Below are 24,901 nucleotides of genomic sequence, written 5' to 3'. Positions count from 1 at the left end.
CGTCCTGCACAGCAGTGTCTTCTGTGCGTCCGTCATCCTCCGGGTCGTCGGTCCGTCGAGCTCTCACGTAAACACAGACACAGAGGAAATCATGAAACGCGCTTGTTATGCAGATCTCTCCCTCGTCCGACCTCCCACACTCTATTTCATCTGGCAGCTCGCCAACGTATCTGGGTTCACTGTAGCAGGTTTTTTGGTTGCTCCTCCAATTTAGCATTTCCACAACAGTGTAACAACTGTAATTGGTCCCCCGCGGCTCTGGAGCCCCGCGCCTGTTCTTCCATTAACACCGCCGCGGAGCTGCCTGGCTGCTGTCCACGCTGCTGATGTGTAAATGATGGCTCGGAGATGGAGGATGCCTCCACGCTGCTCAGCCCTCTGTCATTTCTTCGTACTTCCTCCTGTCTCATGCATCGACGGTTTGCTGTAATAATACACCGCTGCCACAAAAAAGTCCTTTTGTAATAACAGCACAGGAAGCGCTCCACTTTTTTATGGCTTTGAGCAAAAGGAGCAAATGCTGTAATAAAATTTGAATTAGTTTGGATTAAATTTTAATAAAACTGCAATTGGGACTCGATCATCAACACGGTAACGGGAACCAGCGTCACGTTGTGCCCGGCTTTGTTTCTGTTTATGTGCTTTAAAAGGGAGGAGACGCTTTTAACGATTTCACCAAGGCAAGTCAACCGGGAGCTGTCTTACCTAAACCGTGTGTTTGGTTATTATACGCTGCGTGTCTGCTCTTTAATTATTCATAGCCAGAGCTGCGCCGTAGCAGAACGACTAAATAAAAATATAAGACAGAAATGAAGTTGAGGCTCACGGTGCAGACTTTGTTTCACTCTCACCCTCACTTTCTTAGGTGTTTACAACAATCCATCAGTGTTCACTATATCATCTGTTATGAGACGCTGTACAAATGATGATAAAAGTGAAAAAGGCTCCCTCTCAAACGTCCTTAACTAAATATCAATCATATTTTCTTGTTAACAACTGAGCAGTCTGCCGTTTGTTCCTTCTAATTAGCTGCAGCTGAAGTCGGAGAACGCTCCCCGGCTTCGGATCATTAGTATCTGCCGAGTGCTCCGCCACTTAGCTCCCCGTGGTTTCTCTAAATTCAGACTACTCTCAGTAATGAACTCCTTCGCATCCCCTTTCTCGTTAGACCTATGTGGAAAACATGAACCGCCGACGGGCGAGAGGGTGACGTCTAGGTCCCCCCTTTGATCCCCATCCGCCGCTAAAAGCCTCTAAGTACCGGCTGCACGCGGAAGTTCGCGCGAGGACGCAGCGAGGGACGAGGACGCGCAGGGCTCGGCTCCACTCAGCCTGACCGGACGCACCGGCGATCCACACTCGAGCCGTGAAAGCACCGTCTGGACCGCTCCGGCTATGAAAGAGCAACAAAAAGAGACGTTCGGAGCGGGCCTGAACTTTTGCGCCGCAAAAGCGCCCGGCGAACGGACTGGATGGTGCGTGAACGTTCAAGAGGGGGCGACTCCTGTTCAACTAGGTGGATCCACGCGCAGCGCGGCTTCGCGTGGACACGTCGAGGACTGCAGTGGCTCCTCAGCTGAGAGCCGAAACGCACGTGCGGTTTGCTGATAAAGCAAAGGCTGCTTGCGTTGCTGCTTTCGCGACGTGGGGCACCGGCGCCTCTCTTTAAGCCACGCGAGTCTCTGATTGCACATCGCAGCCTTCTTTGTGGAAACTTTCTGCTCATCATCGGTCTCACTGGGAAGAAAAAAAAAAGACACGCGCACAGCAGCCAGACTATTACGGCGGAGAGGAGGGTGCGCCGGCGGATCTGTAATTCACCACTCTCAAATACGTTCACCACAGGTGGGTGGCATTTCACGTTGCTGGAATAGCTGGCGCTCGAGCGCTCGTGCTCGTCGGGGGGTGGGGTGGGTGTGAGGGAGGGGGGTTGATCCAAGTTGATTGTCCACGCTGCTTCAGGTGCGCATTTTTGCGTTGCAGACTATTGTTATCCACCATGAACTCCTCGGCGGGCGTAGGGAGCTACCGTAGGGGATCCCCCAGAGGACGCAAGGTAATTTATATTTCCTTTCTTTAGCTTCCACCTTGTTAAATCTCCCGTTTCCAGCTGCCGCCTTGTTGTTGTTGTTGCTTTGCAGCACTTTTGAAGGCGCACTAATGCGCAGGGAGACTATTTTCACCTCCAGCGTCTGAAGAAGACGATCCGAGTCTTACATAGTTATACGTGTTATTCATATACCGCTGGTGTGTGCTGACTCCAACTTTGCCCACTTTGTTCCAAACCTGATGCAAAGCTGCTGTAGGTTTGGGTCCAAACGCTCTCACGCCTTCTCAAACGTTCTCACATTAGGGACTATTTTCTTCAGGATCACCTTTATCTGCGGGTATCAGAGCAATTGCACATCTTTAAAAATAGTTACCTCATGCATAAACCATTTGACGCATGCCTACAAATGTTACGACCTGAACTCTGTTGTACGTGCACCAAATAATCCTATGATTTCCCTTTTCATAACCTGGATATACGTCAAATGAACGGATAGTGGATCCAGTTTCCTGTCACTCTAGAGACGAGCTGTAAAACGCTTAAACTGTGACAAATGCGTCTGCCTCTAGGGGGCACGTCACCCCCAAAACGCTTTCACATTCAAAGCCGTAGTAGGCTATTTTTAGACGCTTCTGGGCGCTGAATGAGAAACATAGCGGAGCTCATTTGTCTGATATAACGTTCTTGGCTTTTTTCCCCACGCGTTCGTCAGCGGCGTCTTGCCTTCTGCATTGTGAGAAAGCTCCGTGTTTTTTTCCCACTCATTAACTGTCTCAAATCAGATTTCGGTGTCCCACTTTTTCATGTTCTGCTGGAGATCGCGCTGTCATTTGGTTTCATCAAAAGCGGATGCGTCTCTTGGTGTCGGTGCGTTCCCGTCATCCCACGCTGGCTCATGTTGTTAGTTTGCCCTCTGCTGGAGACACAAGGGCTCATCCTTCCTCCAGATGATCCCTTTTGCCATGTTATTCCATTTTTTTTGGCATCCTGACAGACTTCCCTCCATATTATCTGGCTTCCAGTCCTTTCAAGCCATTCCCCGCAAAGACAAAATCGAACATCTTTCACCCACTTTTGCAGACACCAAGGATGAAAAGAATGTGCAATCTCTTTAGTGAAGCCCTATTTTTATTTTTTATGATCCCGCTTTGAGAGCACAGATCTACCTGGAAGACGAAGACGGACACACGCAAAAATACAAGATCTTTCTGCTTCTGTTCTCCTCGTCTCTCGCTCCCTCGTTTAGTAGACGTGTCGTGTAATTGCCATAATCGGCGGCATTACAATTGGTTAGGAAATTAACTTCGAACAAGCCACTGCCAGAAATAAACCTGCTGCTTTTAATACACAAGTGTCGAGCTCTCATTAGTCATCAGCGGCTGCAGTTATGGTGTTTCAAGCTTTTAATCTCATTATGTTATTAGATACCACTTGTAACCATTTCACTAAGGACATTCAAGTTTTAATGGAGAACTTAAGTCATTTCCATAAGAATGATTATGTAGCTTTTGGCGTCGCCTCGTTATGAGGCCGTTAATTACAGTTGTTTATAGCCGTGCTGTGCTGGGCTGCCTTTGTAAGCTGCTTTTGCCTCCGCTCACTGCTGTGATGAAGGCTTTTTGAAGTTTCATGGAGATTATGTCCGCGGCTCCTCTCCAAATGAAACGTCGTCCCAAAAACCAAAGGCTTCCGTCAAATCATGGCTGTTCTTTGAACCTGTCGCTAGTATCTTGCCATGTTTTTAGGAAACATGTTCGAATGAAAGCTTTAATTATTTGCTTTACGTCCTTTCCATTTAATCATTATTTATTATTATATAAGCATTTAATCATATTTAGACCCAGGTTGCCACTTTCACCTCCTCCACCACTCGTTCCATAGGTTTTGTCTCATCTGTTGGTCTGTGGCTGCTTCTGGTGTTTCCTGGTGTTCAGTTCCTCTCCCCGGAGTCTGGACTTCCATCATTTGCATTAGGTGAGAGGCTGAGAAGCAGTCTGTGCCGAGGAACTTGAACTTGCAAACAAGTTCATCCGTTCATCTGCGCCGAGGTTGCAGAGCGTTTGTAAGTGTATCTGAGGTGACGTTGCAGCTCGTTGCTCGTAACTTGAGTCTATTTAGACACGTTAGTTGCGCTGGAGGCTGAGGCGGCGCTGTCTGAAAGCGTGTGTGAGGCTTTTACCGGCGCCCTGAGTTGAATGTTAAGGTTCCCGCCTGTTGGATCACGCACGCAAACTTCCACAGGAAGCATTTGTATGCAGCAGGAATATGTATGGATGAAATGCCTTTCAGAAGCATTCTGTATTCATCTAGTGAGCCGTCTGTGTTTCTGCACTCAACCATTGCACTATGAATAGCCTGTTTAAAATGTTTGTATTGCTGCCCACAGCCTCTATTAGCCATTACCAAATGACTTTCATTTTCCCAATGCGCACATACCCAAACACGCGTCGTGCGCACACAGCTTGATCCCATCTGTTTATTTTATCCAATGACCTTATTGAGAGCGATAATGCGGTGGCGAACAATAGCGCATTGTTCAATGGAATGAAATTCGGAGACGGAGGGGGGAAACAAGCAGGAACGCCCAGCGGCGGGGGACAGCGCCATTCAGCGGCGCCATTTGTCACCGCTAACTGCCGCTGCGCCGCGGCCCCGGCTCTCCGGGGAAGGTTTGCTGTGGACGAGGGCCGTGTTTATGAAAGGCGTCCAGGCCGCGAGCTCCCGGCCGCCCGCGAGCCCCTGCAGCTCTTCATCCCGGGCCCAATTATGCTCTCGCGCTGCCACCTGCGGCGCAGGTTGATCTGTAGCCGTCGTGCGGAACGGATGACCCGACGGCGTGAACTCGCTCGCGAGACGCGTCGTGGAGCCCCGGGGGGAGTCGTTGATGCTGAGGTGTGTTCGCTTCCTCACACCTTTTGCACCAGCGGCCTCTCTGCTGCTCAGAGGAACGGCTTGTCAAGTGCAGGGGTGTGAATCGCCGGGGTCCGCAGGGAGGAGGGCGTATACACCCAGAATCGCACATCAATGACGTTAGCTTTCTCCGACACAAACACAACCGGTAGTTACATCTATCTGGTGCTTCTCTAGATGTGACTCCAGATGTGCAGCATCTTTGAGGATTATTTCTTGCTCGTATCGTTTGGCTTGTTTTTTTTTTACCAGCAGTCCTCAGATTTGTTAGCAGACACCCCTAAACAGGACAACCCCCCAACAGATGATTTCATTATCCTGAGAGTATTGAACAATAAATTCAGCTTTCTCGCTGGGTAATGCTTTATGACTGGTCCTAAACACGGCGTGGGATTTACGCTGTCACTGGGATTTTAGGGTTCTGATATAAACCAATAAGTCTCCCTGCGTTCGACCGTGCCATTCATCATGGACTTTATTAATGATTTTGTTTTGACATCCGCTCCTAAAATGCTTTAATGGCAGCTCGCATTCTGCCAAATCAGCAAGAGGTGACAGATGGAGGAAATCGGTAATTGAGTGTAAGTAGTGCTGCGGAGCAAAAGTAAATAAGTTCAAGGGGGGAAAAAAAGAAAAATTCTGAGCTCTGCATTGTTAATCTGGCGTCAGAATGATAAAACACCATCACCCCTGCACTCGACAGCAATAATGGCACTGACCTTTTACACTAATTGCAATTACAGTGACTTAGTGTGAGCCAACAATGTTCATAATCATAGGAGTGTATGTCATGGCTGTGAATGTGACAGAAACGAATGTGGGAGATAACCAATCAGGGGTTCGTTTAAAGGACCCCGGGGAAATGTCACGGCACAAAATCAGCTTGTTAACAGCGGCGGCCGTAATTTCAACCAGCATGTCCTGCATTGCCTCAAAAGACTTTATATTCCCTAGAACAGTCACCAGAGCAATTATTCTCCCAAATGAAACCTTATCGCTGGTGGTGTGTGCGTGCGTGCAAACTTTCCTCCGTCTATAGCTTTAATTTAAATCATGGCTTTACATGTTGGCCTAATTACCGCGAAAAAAACTTCACTTGTGCCCCTGAACTCTTCGTCTCTGGCGTTTTTTTTTTTTTTTTTTTTTAAATCAGTTTTTATCGTCTTGCTGTAGTTTCTCTGACTGTACGGCCCCCGTGCCCTCAACAAAGCGCCGCCCGCTGCCCATGCTCTTTATCAGCCGCCGCTGTCGTCTGTTCGGTGGCCGCGTGGAAATCAAACGTATAAAACTCCAGGACTCCGGCTTTAAAAGTCCCATGAGTCACAGTTGAAAAGAAATTTCGCTGACTTTAAATATAAGTATTTACGAAGGGCCGTGAAACCTCAAACTAACTCCTGCCACGGGGCGTAAAACAGTCTGTGAAACACGGGCATCTTAACTTTTATTTAATTCAGCTTTCTAATGAATAATTTGCCAAGGTCATATTAAAAGTGTGCTCATTCCGCTCTTGAATGTTCAAGTAGCTCCCACGTTGAAAACCGTGAAGTGTAAATCACGGGAAACTGTTTTGCAACGTGACATGTTCCAACTAGTTTCATGAAATCCCACTTGGTTAAATAAACTGGTTACTCGCTCTCAACCCTGTATAAGATGTGTGTGTGCGCGTGCGCGTGCGTGCATTTTACGATGCAGAGGTCAGGCAGGATAAAAATTACGCGCACTTAATCACAAGGCAACTGCAAAGGCGACTGAATTGATCCATTTCTTGGTAATATGTGCACACTCCCATGGGTGGGGGGCACACGCGCGCCTCCTCAAAGGGGGAAAATGCCTGGTCGGCAGTATCGGCGCTGATGTGCTGAAGAACAATTCGTGTCCATTGTTTATATACAGGCTTTGTGTGTGGGGGTAATTTACCCTCACTATTAAACTCTACGCTTGCTGAGAAAAGTCTTGAAGGGAAAAAAAGTGTGTGTGTGTGTGAGAGAGAGAAAGTGAGGAGAGGATGGGGGAGAGAAGTGGTGTTTGAACCCCCCCCAGCTAAAGTCTCACCCCTGTGGAGGTGATGCTAGTGTCTGTGTGATTGATTGGGAGAGGGGTTGACTCCCCCCACCCCCCCCATCCCTCCCTCCTCCCTGGGTCATCCTCTCGAGTAGCTGTAGGGGAGGGTACAGTGGAGGAATGAGAACAGGAGGAGCGAGAGTTGGTGGTGGTGGTGGCGGTGAGGAGGGGGGTACAACTTCTCAGACATCTCCAGCGGCGACAACTTCGCCGTGCAGGAGCGCGAGCGCTGCGAGACGGGGGACGGCGAGTGGACACCTCCTTCAGCATGTCTGTCCTCATAGCCACCCAGCTGAAGATCGACACCAGCCCTCCTCCCAGAAGGGTAAGAGGCCCCCTGTTTAGCATGCTTGGCACGCCGTGGGGAGGTGGGATTGGTGGGGGGGGTCCGTCTGTGTTTACGGCAACGTCTCCTGCTCCTGGCAGGAAACGCTGCGGGCTGAACAGGCACGAAGGGAGCGCCGGGTTCCGATGCCCCCTTCGCAGGAGCCTGACGGGCAAACGCTCCCTTCACATGAATGGACGGCGGGGAACGTTCAGTGTCTCATTGTTGCTGCTTGCGCTCTGCATTGGCACCGAGCGGCCGGAGGGGGTTGAAAAGTTGGAATGAAGTGTGTCTGCGTTGTTGCTTGGGAGACATGCAGGGATAATTTTTTTTTTAAACGGCTGCTCTGCATTCTGTGTTGACGTACTCTGAATTTAATTGTTTTGTTTACTCTTTTATCATGAAATCCATCGTCTGGCATGGAGGTCGGCTAATTGCTCAGCGCTTCGTTTACATGCAAAGAAGGTTTGTGCAGAAGTTCAGGAGAACTTGAGTTTTTCGGTGGAAAATATTTTACTAAATAAGAAAGGGCTCAAAGGCAGCTCTTCATGGACGCGAAGGCAGATATTAATTTCACATTGAGAGGGTTTATGTGAGCTACACTGGAGCTGAATACATAGATATATGCATAGCCGTAAGGAATATTAATGACCCAACAGGATGCTGGTTTCACAGCCCCAGAAGACGAGGCAGCGTTGCTTCCATTCTCTCCCTTTAATTCATTCATCTCTGCCTCCTGAGTCCTCGCGTTGCAGCGTCTGTCTGTCCACCCCAAGCGAACACATGTGACAGTAGTCCTGTTCGGTCCCCCCCCCCCCACTCTGGATCTCCCCCCCGTCTTCCTCCCTTCTCCTCCCCTCTCTCCCGCCTCGTCTGCCGCTGCCACAATCCACAACCGCGGTCGGCTGCTCCCCTCGAACGTAGCCACAGTCTATTCCAGCACATCAGCCGGCATTAAACTCCATTTCCTCACTGACTTATCTGCTGCCATTTCAATTTGGGCTCACTGCATAGCTTCTCTTCAGCCGTAATGTACTGGAAGATTCGGCAGTTCTTCTTTTGTATAAGATATATGTGTCAGCTCCAACAGGCTACAGCTAGTTTCCATCCCGGGAAGCACTTACCGAAGTTGCATTTTACGCAGGACAAATGCAAAAAACTTGAGCAGGACTCTGTGTTTGCACTGTTTGGTGGAGATTGTTATCTAAATGTTAAATTAAATGTGACCTGAACTAAATTCAAATGCTGTCATGATTTCTGGTGGCTTTTCTGCTTTTTTTCACTGGCTCACAATCGTATTAAAGTGCCATGAGCTGCAGCGCCGGATCCTTGAATTCACCATATATTACTCTCATATAGACGACAGATCACATGATACATGACATTAGGTGAGGAAAACCGCTCCGTAACGGACTGTGTTGAAGATAAAACTAGTTTTACCCACACAGGCTGCAGGATGATGAAGCAACGTGTTGCTGCGGTTGGGGAAATCGTCGGAGTCCGGCTGAAACCAAAACGAAAATGGTGTAAAACTGTGATTGTGCCCGTCAGCATCTGAAGCCGCTCAGTTTTACGCTCATGCAGAGGTGCAGTCGTTTCCTTGTTTAGCCAAGGAAATGAGATATTATGGCGTTCCCAGTGGACATCAGCTGATTGATCTGTTTGTCTTCTACCCATTTAATAGTTGTGGTGTGTTGCATGCTGATGGAAACACGTTGGCCTTTGGGGGCAGTTAATGCAAATATGTTTATGTGAGCCTCGACCGCGATGCTGTGGATCCGTCCAGCATCTTTAGCAAAGGCTGTCAAATCGTAATATAAGTGGCATTTAAATGTGTTTTGGCCTTATTTTGCTTTTCTGCATTAAGGCAACGTCTGTGCTGTTTTAGTCACATCCAGTCATTTCTTTTCTGGTTTTCTCTCTGGAATTATCTCGTCCGTTCCATTCTCCATCCATGGATGGATCCCATTACCTTAATCGCGTATATGGTTTTTCCTCACTTGTCTTATTCCCACCCACTGAAGATGCAGCAATGCAAGGAAAACCAGGGAAACACTTTATTGAGATGACTCTGATTGCTCATATTTCCAGTGACTCAGCTTAGTTTTAGCTGTCCCTCGCACTCTTCTGTAGTTTTTTCCAGTGTATATATTGTAATACTTCTACTGTACCTTTCTTGCTGTCTTCCTGTGGTGCATTTGATCTACATCCCTGCCAACTGGGTTTTTCAGTTCTGGCTTGCTTCAAGCCCCAAACCCCGCTTTCACTTGGGGGTTTACGCTACTCGTGGCAGAATGAAATGCAAAGTAGTGCATCATGGATTTGAAATGCATTTGTTTTTGCTTGAAGTGTGCTGTAGCTACAATGTTGCATGTATCTCTGGAAGGATGTTTTTTAGCTTACTGTCTGCAACACCAGCAGCTTCCCGCAGAGCTGTTACGCATGTTCCGGCTATCATTATCATTCTAGCTATTACTACATGCCTCCCCAAAATGTTACCTCCTATAATGCAGAGCTCGACTTCGGCGATGTGTTTGAAAGCAGGAAAATGTGTCGCTCCATTCAGCGGCTGTATCTGCGAGGAGGTGATAGGGGAGTCAAGCTGAGCCCAGGATCCCTGGCACAGTCCAGAGGGGAACATTAAAGCGACCAGGCACTGCACAATAGCGCCTCAACAAGGTGGAGGAGATTAGAAGACATCTATCAGAAACGCTGGGATAGATGTCGAGTGGACCATTTCCCCCGGGTGTGCACAACCAGAAAAGGCATTTATGAACTGGAGAAACAAATGATGACAGGGACCATGGAGCCACTGTGGAGGACGAGGCTGCTGGAAGCCCAGATGTTCGGTCCGCAGAATGACTCGCTCCTCAAACGGCATCAAACATCAAACGAGGCTGATTTTTTCTTTATGTACTGAGTCAATTAATTCAGAATCGCCATCAAATTATTTAAAATGAAAGAGGAGGGAGGGAGAGCGAATAACCTAATTATAAAGCCACATTGATGATGTATCGAATGGATGTCCAACCCAGTGAAATAAATATTCTGTATTCCAGATGCATATCCTATTATGGAGCTTATTCATAATTCAGACCATGAATCGATGAGCCTCCAGTGGTTGTTTCGGAGCATGAGGTGACTCGCCATTTGTAAAAACAAAATTAATTGAACAGCTTTGTTCACCGTCAAATATGTAATATTTTCATAGCTGTGTTTGAAGCTGAGCTTTACAGCTTTACTCGGTGCAGACAATTATCAAATTATCTTAGTTTCACTAAACGTGACTGTGGTTTTTGGCATAATACGCGGGGAGGGGGGGGGGTGTATTTGAGGACCTTAGTGCTGCTTTGAAGTCGTACCCCTGTGAAGATGACCTATTTCCCAGAAACGCAGCTCGGCCTCGGCGGACTGATAGTCTGAGCTGTGACAGCGAGAGGCTGAGGGGTGTTCGCCCCCGTGGCATCCATGACGAGGACGCTGAAGATGTGAGCGTCTTCAACTGGAGACCAACCCCCCCCACCACCACTCACCCCTCGCCGCACCACATAAGCCAGTGCTTTGGATTTCCCGAAGAGCCGCTTTGCTGCGGCCTCTGAGCGTTCGGGGCATGAAATCAGCTGCAGTGTCGCGTTGGAGCAGGAGAGGAACTGATAAATGAAGGAAACTGCATAAATTACAGTTAATACAAGTATGTATGAATCTTGGGGATTAGTGAGGTTTATATAAGTTGGTTCATAGACAAATGTCTTTGCTTCATGGGAGTGTTTAAAATATTTCAGGAAAACGAGAATCCATTTTATTGAAGATTCAGAGGCTTCGCAACAACTGATTGTGATTTAGGAGCAAATATGAATATGAAGTACTATTTGTTGATTCGCACCTGGAGCAGGGCTCGTCAGAGGCGTGACGCCAGCCTGCCTTTACGCACAGCGCCGCTAAGGGGCACTCGAGCTCCGTCCTCGGACTGCGCGCCGCCGTTTGGGAGAAAACGTTATGACCCCGTCGGTGAAATTATAAACGACTTAAACGAAGGTGTGTAGGGTGGACCTCCCGCAGCGCCGGTGCACGCCCGTGCGTAAAGCACCAGAGAGAGAGCGAGAGGGAGAGAGCGAGAGAGAGAGCCGCTCGCCCTCAGCGCCGGCCACTTCTCATGCAGAGCGCGTCTGCCGAGAGTAGCGCCAGCGTCTGCGCGTCCTTCACACTCTTCATACGTGAGGACAGTTCGCCGGAGCCCGAGCCTCAAAGTGTCCAAACATTATCTCGTCCCCCTTTTGTTTTGCGGACAATCAGCCGGAGTGAGGAGGGGATCGAGTATCTGATCGGAAACTTGGCGCATCCGCCCGCTATCGCGCTGCGAGGAGACATCAGGAAACTGAAGAGGGGGAGACAACGTGTTGTGAATACAGAGGAGTAACTATTGACACCTTCAGCCCACCAGTCTGCCGAGCGCCCGGACCCAGCGAAAAAGACATCGCTGGGAAGGACTCCGCTTTATATCGGTGTAACACTTCAGGCTGAGCGACATCGTCTGTGCTTATTTACGAGCTGAGTATCTCCACTTTTATCTTTTGGCTCCATCCCGGGGCTGGAAACCGGCTTCCTCATTTCGGTTCTCCTCGAAACGCACAGAAAAGCCAATAGATCTGCCCTAAAACCAGAATCGGGCGAGATCTCTGTGTAGCACTGACATGCTGTAAGTTGCTTTATCTGGACTGGACGCGTATTATGGCTTCGCTGTATCAGAGATTTACCGGGAAGATCAATACGACCAATTCCTTCCCGCATCCACCTGAGGCCAGCCACCTCCTCGGCGGCCAGCTTGCCGACGACGACAACGCCGTGAAGAGCCCTCAGCAACTCGTCGACGGCAGAGCCCACGTCCAGTACCGTAAGAACTGCCTGAAGGAGGACGAGGATGTAAGACGCCTACGCTTCATTTGCCAACACGATCGCCCCTAGTGACAAATCTCCAGATGTAGTTTAGATTATTCCCAATCAAAGATACAAACACGCAGCCCTGTTACACACACACACACACACACAGGCCTATAGAACATTAGTGGTTCACTTCAAGCTGTCAAAGAAAGTTAAACATATATTTATAATTTTGGCATAATGAGCTGTAGAAAGGGGCCTTTGATGTGAATGCAGGTTTGATTGTCTGTCTTGCTGTCAAGTATGAAACCTCCTCACTGTCAGACTCTAACAGGTGTCGGCTGTAGTTGTTGCTGTCTGTCACGCAGCGAGGGGCTGTTTGTTCCTCGGCGCTGTCCGTGGTGCTGAAACGAAAAATCGCATTAACCGCGTGTTTTGGTCGGAGACGGTGGCAGAACACGGTGGTCGCCGCTCTGAGGTTCACAGGGGAGTGTTGTATGACACTGGCTCAGGTCAGCACCCTGTCACTTACCCAACCTCTGCCTTTTTAGGCCCCTTAAATGGGATGTAACCCCAGTTACAGAAGCATTGATGAAATAGAATTCAAATTATGGAAGTGTGCGTGAGTTCCCTCTTGACTAGTTTTACTGCCATCATTAAAAAGTAAGAAAAGACACGCGTGTGTCGCTGGCAGCCTGTGTTTACGTGCATGTTCCCTCTGTTACCGATGCCACAGCAATAATGAAGTGCTGAGCCTGGCAACAGGCCGCCACCTGTACTGCGTTGCAATGCAAAACACAAAATCCTGCTTGTCCTTGTCAGCTGAACACCAGCATGGTTTTTTAATAGCTTGACCAGGAGCCGTTCTCGCCCCACTAGACTTCCAATGTATTTATTAGGATGTAATGTTAACCTCAAGGTCACCTTTGGTCCTGAGGCCCCTGTGAGTTGTGCTGGAGCATGAAATTGCCTTTTACCTCAGGCCATTTCAAGTAGCACTTCGTCCAGCCCCTCCTCGCTCCACAGAAAGTTCCAACCAGCTATTGTTTGCATTTTTTTACAGGTGGGTGAAAAGGGCAAAATTTGACTTGGAAATGTGGAAATTAATTTTTTTATTTCTCCACTTGTTCACCTGCGTGGCTACTCAGCTGCTCCCCAGCAGTGCCTCCCTTACTCTAGAGGTGGCGTTTTGCTCAAAGCTGATAATAAAAAAATGGAAGGAATTGGATTTCTTTGTAAACAACAGTTTAATTTGTTTTTACTGTGGCGTTCCGGACTCCTAATCTCACAAAACGCAGACATTGTGTGTGTGTGTGTGTGTGTGTGTGTGTGTGTGTGTGTGTGTGTGTGTGTGTGTGTGTGTGTGTGTGTGTGTGTGTGTGTGTGTGTGTGTGTGTGTGTGTGTGTGTGTGTGTGTGTGTGTGTGTGTGTGTGTGTGTGTGTGTGTGTGTGTGTGTGGGAACTGATTAACTGTTGTTGTGTTCTGTGAGTAAGCGTCAGGATTTTGTGGTAATGTTGGAGTCTCGGAGGGAGATATCAGCAGTAGTTCTTTCCCCTCCTCACTGCCCTTTACTGCTAATAGAAACCCATTAGTGTCCTTAATTATTTGTTGTAGTATGTAAAGGTGAAATACGGTGACACTCTGTTTTCAGACGGGACCTGTGGGAAGCTTTTATGACCCGGTCTGTGATGAGCTGTGCTTTATGGAGTTTCCTGTGTGTTTATGTTTTATCTCCCATCTTCTCTCATAATGATGGATGACATGACTCCATATGGGCCAAAGGCTCTCCATATAAATAGATTAAGAGCTCTGCATTCTTTAAGAATTCAGGTTTGATTTGATTCTGTAATTCACTCTCGCCTGCATGATTTAATATTTATAATAGACGGCGCCTAAAAAGAAACAACAACAACAAAAGACAAATGAAACCGTATGGAAGGTGCTTTGTCTTGTGCTGGCAGACTGTAAGGATATACATTTTAAAAATGCCCCTAAAACACTTTCTCTCCTTGTTTTTTCAGTGAAACCAGACTTCGCTAGAGGAGAGCAGTTGGATTTATGAGCTGCTGCTTTTCAGAAAGAGTTCATTTAATGATCCACGCTTTCTCCCAAAGGCTACGTCCCAAAGCTTTTACCAACTACCACACTTTAATGTCTGCTGTAATATAATAGATATTTTACTTTATCAATGCTGTGATTCTATATTTTCATCTATAGAGATTATACAAACTTTCCTACCCAGACTTTGCATATTAATAAGCACATTTAGCAGCAGTTTCACCCATAGGAGCCGGAGCTCCTGTTTGCTTACACGCTGTGATAGCTTTTAAAAGGCAGCTGAGCGCTGGTTTAAATATAAGCACCAGTCACTCACCATAAGCCCATTTCCCGCTGGGTTACCTTAATCTCACGTTCTGCTCAATGCCGTCGTCATATTTTCCCCCGCTGGGCCCCAGATTTCGATTGCATAGTAAACTGTGGAGGAGGAAGCGTGTCGGTACAGTACTTTAGCTGGGCTCTGTGTGTGGCTTGTGTTCATCATCTGCTCATCATTACCTGGTGAAGACAATACAGTCAACAAATAGTGTTTGTGCAGTAGAATTGCGTTTTTGTCCGAATTTATTCATTGTGTGGATGTTGACAGGACAGTTTCACCTTCCAGCCAACACGTCTGATAATATATTGTAATCTACATATACCACTATAGGATAAGTCCTATTTGATCAAAGATTAATTTCTTTTCCACATAATTCTGTTTGCTTCCCTGTGATGCATAGGAGGATGAGTTCAAAAAGAATGAATCACAAACTACCCTGACTGCATGACTTAACTTCAAAATCTAATTTGTGTTGGAGACTAGTGCCCAGAATGAGAGACACACACACACACACTGCATGTCCTCGCGCACACTCAAGCGTGTCTCTCACTTAGAGAGATTCCAGATCTGAGTAAGACAGTTTGGCCTGGTTCCCAAGTCTTAGTTTAACTCTGGTCCTTTTGAGGTTTGGAGCTCGGATCTAAAGCCAGACGGAGCTCAGTCAGATAAAAGAGGGAGAGCGGGATGATGGGAAAGGATGTCCTCATTACACCCACGTCCGGGCTTTACCCGAGACTCGGGTGACGACTGAAGGCTGCCGCTCGCTGCCTGATGCGTCGCTCTCCTTGAAACCGAGGATGTTTTATTATTGAGCTTGTTTTACATTTTGATGGTGTCCTAATGAGGAGAAAAGAGCGACTGGATCGTTTTATTCCTGTCCCGCGCCTGTTCTCTAGCTGTCAATGGACCACGTGCTGTCAACCCAGTGCAGCCCCCCCCCCCACCCCCCACCCCTCCTCAGCAGGACCTCTAGCTCGGTGTTACCATGGTTGCAGAGGTGGAAAGGTTGAGGCGGCGAGCTCTGGCAGAACCAGCTCATGCACCGCCGCCCGCCCGCCGGCGGCGCCGACATCCATCTGGCGATGACGCAGCTCCTCCACTGCCCGCTGAGCGTTCTCCGTTCACGTGCTGCGTCCTCTCTAACGAGCCCTCGGCGCTTCTTTTAATTTCCGTCTTCTTGCTCCCGCTGAATTCTTCTGTTGCGATCGTCTCCTTTTTCGCTGCAGACAGACTTGGACCCGTCGTGTTCCTCTCTCTCTGTCGCTCCCGTGTTTCTGGAGGGCAGATCAACAATCCATTCATCCCTTCATCTCCCACGTAGCACCTCAGTGCACTGTCGACCGATCCATCATCCATCACGCGGCACCCGCCCTCGCCGCCGCTTCCACAGACCTGTCAGCGGCGCTTTGCTTGCTGAGACCACCCCTCCGCCTCTGGATGATGCAGTGTAGTACTAAATACAGTGATAATACAGTGCGTATTAGTCAGTGTTTAAATACACAAAAGCCTGTGTTGAACATCCAGCCTAATGATTCATGCTGCCTTAAGCCTCCACGGGCCATTTCGGCTTTAGATTTATTCATCCAACCTTATTTCCTTTTTAATTTTCACAGCTATTCAACTTTTAACCCGACACGACGTCTGTGTGGTCAGAACTGAAGATTCAAATCCGTTCCCCCTTGGACAGCTTTCATTTTTGATCTTCGGCTTCTTGACAGCGGTCCCATCGCCTTCCTGCCCCTCACTAAGAGGAGCTCACTCCTCAGATCTAACCCATGGGGCTCATTTTTTCCTTCAAGCCTTTTGTTGTTGTTTCTTATTTGGCTCATCTGTTTTCTAGCAGCAGAGAGTTGAAGGGCTGCTCCTCTATTACATACATGCATCACACGGTTACGATGAAATATCCCAGCGCTTTTAATGCTAAACACGCACAACTGATTCATGCACAATCTCTTTCCTGCCACTAGAGACTGTTGTGTTCCAGTGAATGCCCTCCACACTGTACCTGCAGCCCATTAGGGGAAGCGGCGTCTGGGTTGCGGTTCATCACATTAATGCATGGGATGGCTGTGAACACCAGCAAACGCTCGTACGAAGCGACAAACCCGAATCCAAGTTGCTGTGGATCCCTGTGCAGCTTCTGCAACCAGAACCGAGCAGCTGGAGAGAGGAGGAGAATGTGGTTAGGACTGAAAAAGGCCACGCAGCCTCTGACCTGCAGACGCTGAGACCTCGTTAGAGGGAGAGATGGAGAGGCGTCAGTGGCATTGGTTAATTGCAAATATTTAATTCAAGAGGGGGGGATCCGCGTATCATCTCGGCTGCGGTCGGTGAGAAGCGGAGGCGGAGACTGGAGGCGAAACCATTCGTCCTCATTGGAGGGCGTCGGCGTTTCGTGTTCACCCACAGAACCAAACGGAAAGCAGCCTGGATTCAATTATCAATAATGGAGACAGAAGTTTAGAGGAAGTGAGGGAAATCTTTCTTACGACGGTTCTGTCAGCTAGCATTAGAGTAGCAGAGCAGCGCACCCCCCCCCCCCACCACCACCGCCACAACCACCCGAGTCCTCGCGGAGCGTTTTTCTGGCTCAGCCCAGGCAGCAGTAATCTGTCGTGTCACATGGGCAGATTCTTTTATCGACCCCCGTCATGATACAGCAGCGACACACACACACACACACACACACACACACACACACACACACACACACACGTCACTGAAAAGAAAGGCAGTGCTGCAGAGTCGCAGGGGTCGTGTTGCAGCGTGAGGCGGCAGAAGCCGAAGCACAACTGTTCAAACCTAAAATGTAAATATTGTAGTGACGAAATAATTCAGTTTGACCTGTTCTTGTTTAAATGCGTTTGCACACAGCTCGACACGCGACCCACAACACGATGGAGGCTTCGGCCTGAGACGCAGCCATTCTAACTGCAGCCAGTTACGCCTGCTTGACATGGCGGCACCTCTGTCCAAGCGCTCCGACCGCTCCGTCACAAAGTGACACCGCAAAGAACCCGGAGGTGGAAAAGCGCCTCTGGGCTCTGGTTTGCTCCTGATGAATAACGCAGGAGGTAGGTTTTTTCGTGATGCGTCCTCGCCAGACCTCCTATTTGCGTTCCAGGCTGACGAGGAGCAACAGGAGGGAGGCATTTTAGCCCTCAGGCCATGAAGGTGGGTTTGTTTACAGCTTGTTCGCGGCCTCTCGGCTCTGGTTCGGACCGTGTGATACGTCCGTCTTTCTTTCTCACCGGGTGCTGACAGGTGCTTCACTTTGAGCTCTCATTGCCCACAACTTTCCCCGCTTCATGATCTCCGGTTGATCTTTTCCTCTCCTGCATGTGTCTGAATGAGCCCTGCAGCTTTGGGAGCGGGGAGGAAGATTGCTTTTCCCTCGGAGCCGCTGCGACTTCTGTGGCGGCGCTCAGCGTGGCGCTCGGATGGAGGAGATGATGATGATGATGATGATGATGATGATGATGATGATGATGGTGGGGTGTAGCGGAGGCGGCGAGAACAAGGAGCGCTGTCTGCAGCGTGACAGCCCGTCACGTCGCGCCCCGCCGGAGACGGGACAGACGTGATTGACGCCGGGCCCCGCGGGCGGCCTGTTGCATCATGGGAGCGCATCGCTACACGTGGAGGAAGACGTGGCGCTCCGTTGACTGGATGGTTCCGATGAGAGATCATCTGATCGTGAACAGTGACGCCAACGGCTGCAGAATGGAAGCGATTTAGCTGAAAAAGGCCCCAAAGGAGGACGGAGTCATTTATTATGTTTATTATAGGAAACAGAATATTTTAGATCAGACACATGAACATTTCGAGAAGTCTTGAGGGCATAAATGCACCATATATCCGTCCTTTTGACCTTTTTAAAGGAATTCTAGCCTGCAGCTGCAGGAGAAGCTTTTTCTCTGGGCCACCGTGGCTGAAAGTTGGTGCTGTGGGTGAAGACGGATAAACAGCCGCTGCAAAGTGGCCTCGGCTGCGTGCGGCGTGTAATGCTGATCTGTGCTGAATGGCCAGAAGCAGCTAATGGCCCAGGTAAGTGGTTTGGAGCGGCCTCATCCCGGAGCTTGCGCTTCACAGTCCGGCTCGGCCCGGACGCCGCGTCCCGTCCCGTCCCATCCCATCCCAACCCCCGGAACCGGGCGGCGTTTCCGTTGGCGCGGGTCCAAGTCGTTGCCCACGTGGGGGCCCTCGGAGTAATGTGTGGAACTGCGGAGATGCTGACTGCGGGATTATCCTCGCCGAGAGCGGAGGTGCCTCCCGCTTATGACCAGGTCATCGTTCCGGGTCTCCGTCTGGGTCCACAGCGCTCTGCGCCGCCGCCTCCATCACAAGCAGCCGCTCCGTCACAATGAAAACACGCAAGCTGTCCCGCGTGGAGAGACTGTGGAAGGTGAGTGTGACGAATGCTTTTCCTTCAACATCTGCCCTGTGACGCATTTTACCAGCGCTTGTTTTATAATTATGCTTTTAATCAATCCGCTGCTGTATGGAGCACTTAAGGACGTCTTCAAGCTGCTTCTTTGCTTGACTAAGCGTCAGCGCTGTTAATTTATTTATTTAGCTTTCAAGCCGGCTGATGATATAATAAGCACTTTTGACGACAGTCCATTTTGAAAGTTGTTGCTGTTGGTGTTTGCGCAGAAATCACAGTCATTATGTCTAAAAACCTGACAGCCGGTATATTTAGAGTCCTCCGTCTGTGGGGGAACGCCGAGGAGCAGCTTATTTGTAAAAAAAATATAATTATTAGTTTACACAAGGTGACTGAAGATGTTTTTCAGTGCTGCTGTGAGGTGTAAAGGGTAAAAACCGGACACACGGGATCCGACGGAGAACAACCTTAATGCATTTTCCTCAGAGGCTTTAATTGTGGTTAAGTAAAGCCGGTGGACGACAGTAATGTGCAGAGTGCTTCCCCCAGTTTTCTCGTGCATTATCAGCTTTTCTTGCTAAGATACATATTTAATACACAACCTGTACATTAGGCGTAAAGCCGGGTCCAGGACCGACTGAGCACTGGGTTCTGCTGGGTTCTACAGCATCGCGCTCCACATTGTTGCTTGTGGAAAGGGAGTTGACTAATGAGGCTTAATTTGAAGAGGGCTTTCAAGCGCGCTGATATTTGGCGGCTTCCTGGTGGCCTCGGGCTTTGAGGCGCCGAGAATCCAATTATAGTTCCCCCCGGTGCGAGTCCGGCCAGGACCCTTTGTAGCCAAGCGTTTCACCACTCCTCTCTCATGTCTTATCGCCGCTGCACAGCCGTTATTTGAATAAAGCAGGAAAAACCCACCGCCCAAAAATACTCGGGAAAGTGATTTTTTTTTTTCCTCCCTACGCATTTGTGCCATCACGGTGAATTCAGCAACAACAGCCCATAATAATTAACGTGTCCTGAATGCTGGTAGACACAGCGGGGGGTGCGGGGTTGCACCCTGCGCCACCGGAGTCGCACGTAGACAGCTGACGCTCATCGTGCTGACGTCATCTAATGGATGGATTTCTGATTTGGCCCAGAGGCCTGTGACTGGTTGCCAGGTTGGTGTTAGCATCTGTCTGGATTCTACGCAGAGGCAGTCGTTCACCCGTATGATCAGGTTGGTGCAGTTTTTGTGCACCTCTGCGCCGTTCGGCCCGTGCACGCGGCCTTGGGTCGCCTCTTTAACGTCCATTCTGGCACATTCACAGCGGGTGAATGGAATTCTGGCTGAAAGGGTTTATTTTTCCCACTGTTGCAAACAAAACCAAACAGAAAAGGAAAAATCAATTACACCTTGCGTCTTTCAAAGCTTTTGCGAGCAGAAAGCAAAGTTCTTTGAAGTGCCAAGGCGGGGAGGGGGGCGGGCGGGGTTGGGGGCCGACATCTCCCATAGACATCTCAGAACCCCGGGCTCCCGAAAAAAACCAAAGTCTCCGCGTGGCTCGACACTCCCGGAGGTGAGCGAGACAGCGGGTTTGTGTCATTTGCCGATAAGCAAAGCTGAATGGCTGAAAGGCGGCAATAACACTGGAGAGAGGAGGCTTTGTGCGTATTCTGCCTTTATCGCTCCCTCTGTGTGTATGTGGGTCCGATAGACACAGGTTAGTGTGTGTGTGTAACATGCCTCAGTTGGATGTGAAATCCCAATAAAGGGAGATAGGGAGGAATATTCAGCGTGGACTAGATTGGATTCTTGTTGCTTGGCGGGGGTCCGTGGAGACACCAAGTAGCCCGATAATAATAATAATAATAAAAAAAAAAAAACCTTTTCAGACCTGCAGCGTATAAAGAACTATTCATTTAGATGCGTCTAATTTACTTTTAATCATCCCCTCTGGTATCTGGACCGCTCCATCCTTCAGAACAGGGCTGATATATTAGTTACCGTATCCTGTACAGGACGGGATTCATTATCGCCGGCCTGACTCTCATCCATTACACCTGTGACTTTTGCTTATTTGATGATTTGTAATTCCCTCATGTGAATTTGCCGCACACGTTGCCGCTAATGGTTCTTTATTGCCTCGTGCGCGTGCTTTATCTCCAACGAATTTCCATAACAGCTTGCCAAAATGCAATATTACCGTTTTTTTCACCCCCTTCTTTTCATTTTACGAGCCTCTTGTAAGTCATTAATGGCGCGCGTAAAGCCCGTGAAGCTTGTGCGTCTGTTTTACGATGACTGGATCAGCAGATGGGTTAATGCTTTGTAAATGTGTGCTGACTCAACCCGCGCGTCTCCGCGTCTGCGTGCGCTACTTGCCCGTCAGCTATTCTTAATGCCGACTTTACTGTTTCCTTGTTGACATGATTTCCTCGCGCTCCTGTTTTATTGTCTGAGTCGCGTCTGCCGAACTTCTGCTGCTTTCGGAGTTGCGCTGATTCCCTTTCTTCACCTCGTTTGCATCAGATGCACTGGAACCGGACTCTGTGAACCGGACCTGCTAACGTTTAAGCAGAATAATGATGTGTTAAATAGTGTGTTAAAGGATTATTAAACAAGGAAACTCTGAGCGCCTGTCGTGGCTTTAGGGAGTAATTCTTCCATTTATACTATAATTAGTAACGTTTAAGGCAAAGTGCTCAAAGGCTCCTGTTTGTTAGTGTTGGTTTGTGATGTGTAGCAGATTTGATGGTTGGAAGACCCTGCAGACCCTGAAGAGCCTTCATTACTGTTCTGTAGACATCTAGAATTTACCCTGTTGAGATTAGATTTGGATGCGTTGACGTAAACACACAATGCCCTCAAATCCATAAGTCTTTGTAGTTCAGGCTGCTCCTGTTTTAGCTTCTTGTGAACTGATGATGGGAATCGGGTTCTTTGCAGGAGGATGTCAGTGTAAATGTGGTGAAACGCTGGTAATTACAGGTTGGATAAAACGTAAACAAACACTAACAAAACCTGACAAAGTGTTAATGCACAACATAAGTGAGGCATGTTCAGCTCACGCTGTGCAATCACAGTGTGTTATGTAGTGTTACATTATTGATTTCACCATCGTACTTTCAGTTTTAAATGTAATACTTGTTTAATGAGTAAGTCGAGCAGGAGACCTTTCACAAAATCGACTCCGTACTGAGGAGGGTTCAGGGGTGAGGTTTGCAGGAAGTGTGTGTGTGTGTGTGTGTGTGTGTGTGTGTGTGTGTGTGTGTGTGTGTGTGTGTGTGTGTGTGTGTGTGTGTGTGTGTGTGTGTGTGTGTGTGTGTGTGTGTGTGTGTGTGTGTGTGTGTGTGTGTGTGTGTGTGTGTGTGTGTGTGTGTGTGTGTGTGTGTGTGTGTGTGTGTGTGTGTGTGTGTGTGTGTGTGTGTGTGTGTGTGTGTGTGTGTGTGTGTGTGTGTGTGTGTGTGTGTGTGTCCAAGCAATTCCAGACCAGACAATGGTAGATTAATCGTTTCCCCCTGAAAATCCTCTCTTGGTAAAAGACCAATAATGGGGCTGATTAAAAACTTGTGGACTTGTTAATTACCCCTCAGTAACAGACCGACAGTGAAAAACTGCCTCTGTCTGCAGTCTGAAAACTTCCCTTCCCTTCATCACTTCACGTGCCTTCTCAGGGTCCGATCGATGACTGATGGAGTGCAGTGCAGTAATGACCCGTGATAAACTACCACTTGAGCGGCTCCCAAGCTGTGAGTTACAGCTGCAGCTCAGCAGTCGGGAACAGGAATGCAAACGGTGGCTGTGACGCTGGGCGTGAGGCAGGTGTGGGAGTCGTGTCAGGCCAGAGGGTGAGGGGGTGAGAGGAGGATGATGATGATGGAGCTGCATGGAAGCGGATCAGCAGCCTTCACTGACGGATACAAACCATCACACCATTTTCTATCCCAGTCCTTTTGCAGATTTAAATAATATGCCCTGAAATAAAACCTTTTATCTGGTGTTCTCTGGAAATAACCCTGGGAAATACTATTTGTCACATTGCAGCAGATCTAGATGATGTAGATGAGCCGACGTGGTCCAGAACACTGCACGGCTCTGGCATCTGTGGCTGAAACAAGGCAACACACTATTAACCATGCAAAATGAAAACGGGGCGCGACGCTCATGCACACACAAACAGCTCACATGAAAGATTGTGTTGTTGCGGCAGAGAAAGCACCGAGCACAAACCGGCTCTGCCCATTGAAACAATGTATTATAGTACTTTTCTTCTACACTTCAAATGAAATGAAACATCCTGAATTTTAGATGTTAAAAGTCTGACTTTAATATATTGGTCGTCTCTACATAATAATCAACATGAGCAGTCAAATTAAAAAATGTGGGCGGCTGATTAATAATGTATGAAACCCCACCGGTGCACAAAGCACCACACAGTTGACTCTCTGACGCAGTGTGGACTAAATGGGGGGAGCATGAGTAATAAAAAGCCCGAGAGCTGCACAGCATCGCGTCGGGATGTGTTGATGAGATCCGCACGCCGGGAGACGCGGCGGCTAATGGCCGTGGCTTTAAGTGGCTGTGTGAGACCTGGTGCTGTGCGGGAGGAGTGCAGCCGGTAATGATGGCTTCTTACCGGCGTCTCTCTCCACCTGGCAGACTGATGGCCACCGCCGCAGACGGAGGGCGTCGGGGGCTCAGTCTTTCACCAACAAACGAGTTTCCTTCTATTTTTATGTGGTGCAACTGTACATGCTCATCAACATTTGAGGGCTAATTTGCGTCTGTGGTTTGTTTGTAGTGAGACATTTTTTAATTGGATTTTTTGGTTGGTTTTTCCCACTTCGAGGCTTGTAGTTTTACTACAAAGAGAAACACATGCGCATTTGTTTCTGGCCGGCATGATGGTGTCAGTCAGCTGCTGATCACTGGGGGGAGCTAGCATGCAGTTGTCGACGTTCCCGCTGTTTGTTGACAGCGAGGCTAATGGATTTATGTTGCTCGCCTGAAAGAAAGAGACGCCGGCAGTAACTTTAACCACGCTGCACATTGACTGCTCGGTGCGAAGTGCTTGTTTAAAGCCTTTGACTGGCAGGATTTACTTTGCAGGTGTCACCTCGAGTTGCTGCCTCGGGCAGAACATAAAACGCTGAATGATAAAACGGAATCCGGGTGAAAATGGAGGGAAATTAGCTGATAAAATGTGATTTAACGAAGAGACCTGCAGAAACAAAGACTCCGGAGACGCGCTTTGACCCCACGTGGCTGCTTTTTGAGTCGCTGCTGCTGTAAAGCCTAATTGTCGGTTGTTTCTTTGGAAGGTAATTGCTGGCAGAAAGCTATGCACGATGTGTTGTAATGATCAGTCCGCAGACTCCTCACAGTGTTTGGGGTTGTCCTGTTTATTAGAGCTTGATTTTGAAATATTACACTGTTGGCTTTTGCATCTGTAAAAACATTGCTTTCGTATTGTGAGGTGAATGTAACCCATACATCGCACACTTCATACCTTTGTTCACCACAGCACACACACACACACACACACACACACACACACACACACACACACACACACACACACACACACACACACACACACACACACACACACAGTGAGGCGGCTCCCTGCTCGTGTCAGTGGAGCTGTCCACAGCAGCGGTGCTGAAATCAGTCTTGGCAGTGAGCTGGTCATGCAGCTCCCTCGGGCCGTGTACGGAGCTGTGCAGCGACAGCAGTGCCAAATGTTGTGTTTGGTTACTCGGTGGCCTTTTAAAGGCGACCGACTCAGTCGTTCTGCCACAGAGATGTTTACAATGTGGTGCGTGTAGAGCTTTTCCCACAGTTTGGCCTGTGTGCCTCACCTTTGCCTTTGCCGAGTGAGCAAAATAATCATCCAACACAATTTTTATTTATTTATTTTTTTAGA

The 24,901-nt window shown here is 48.6% G+C and overlaps 1 protein-coding gene across 4 annotated transcripts in view; it reads left to right on the top strand.

Annotated features, from left to right (window-relative positions):
- The first annotated feature begins 1,208 nt into the window (after positions 1-1,208).
- LOC114844912 (dipeptidyl aminopeptidase-like protein 6) overlaps positions 1,209-24,901 on the top strand; it is a 45,343-nt gene continuing 21,650 nt past the window's right edge. Inside the window, exons 1-2 of one of the 4 annotated variants that reach the window (XM_029132601.3) lie at positions 1,209-1,845; positions 1,984-2,056. In XM_029132601.3, coding sequence (XP_028988434.1) covers positions 2,000-2,056 — 57 coding nt within the window. In that variant the 5' untranslated portion in view covers positions 1,209-1,845; positions 1,984-1,999. Of the gene's footprint in view, positions 1,846-1,983; positions 2,057-7,200; positions 7,347-11,344; positions 12,267-18,097; positions 19,008-24,901 lie in introns of those variants that run through there. The other 3 variants (XM_029132602.3, XM_029132598.3, XM_055503894.1) reach the window with 3 other exon arrangements.

This window comes from Betta splendens, chromosome 17, assembly GCF_900634795.4.
Source record: "Betta splendens chromosome 17, fBetSpl5.4, whole genome shotgun sequence".
NCBI lineage: Eukaryota > Metazoa > Chordata > Actinopteri > Anabantiformes > Osphronemidae > Betta > Betta splendens.
This window is presented reverse-complemented; position numbering and strand designations above follow the sequence as displayed.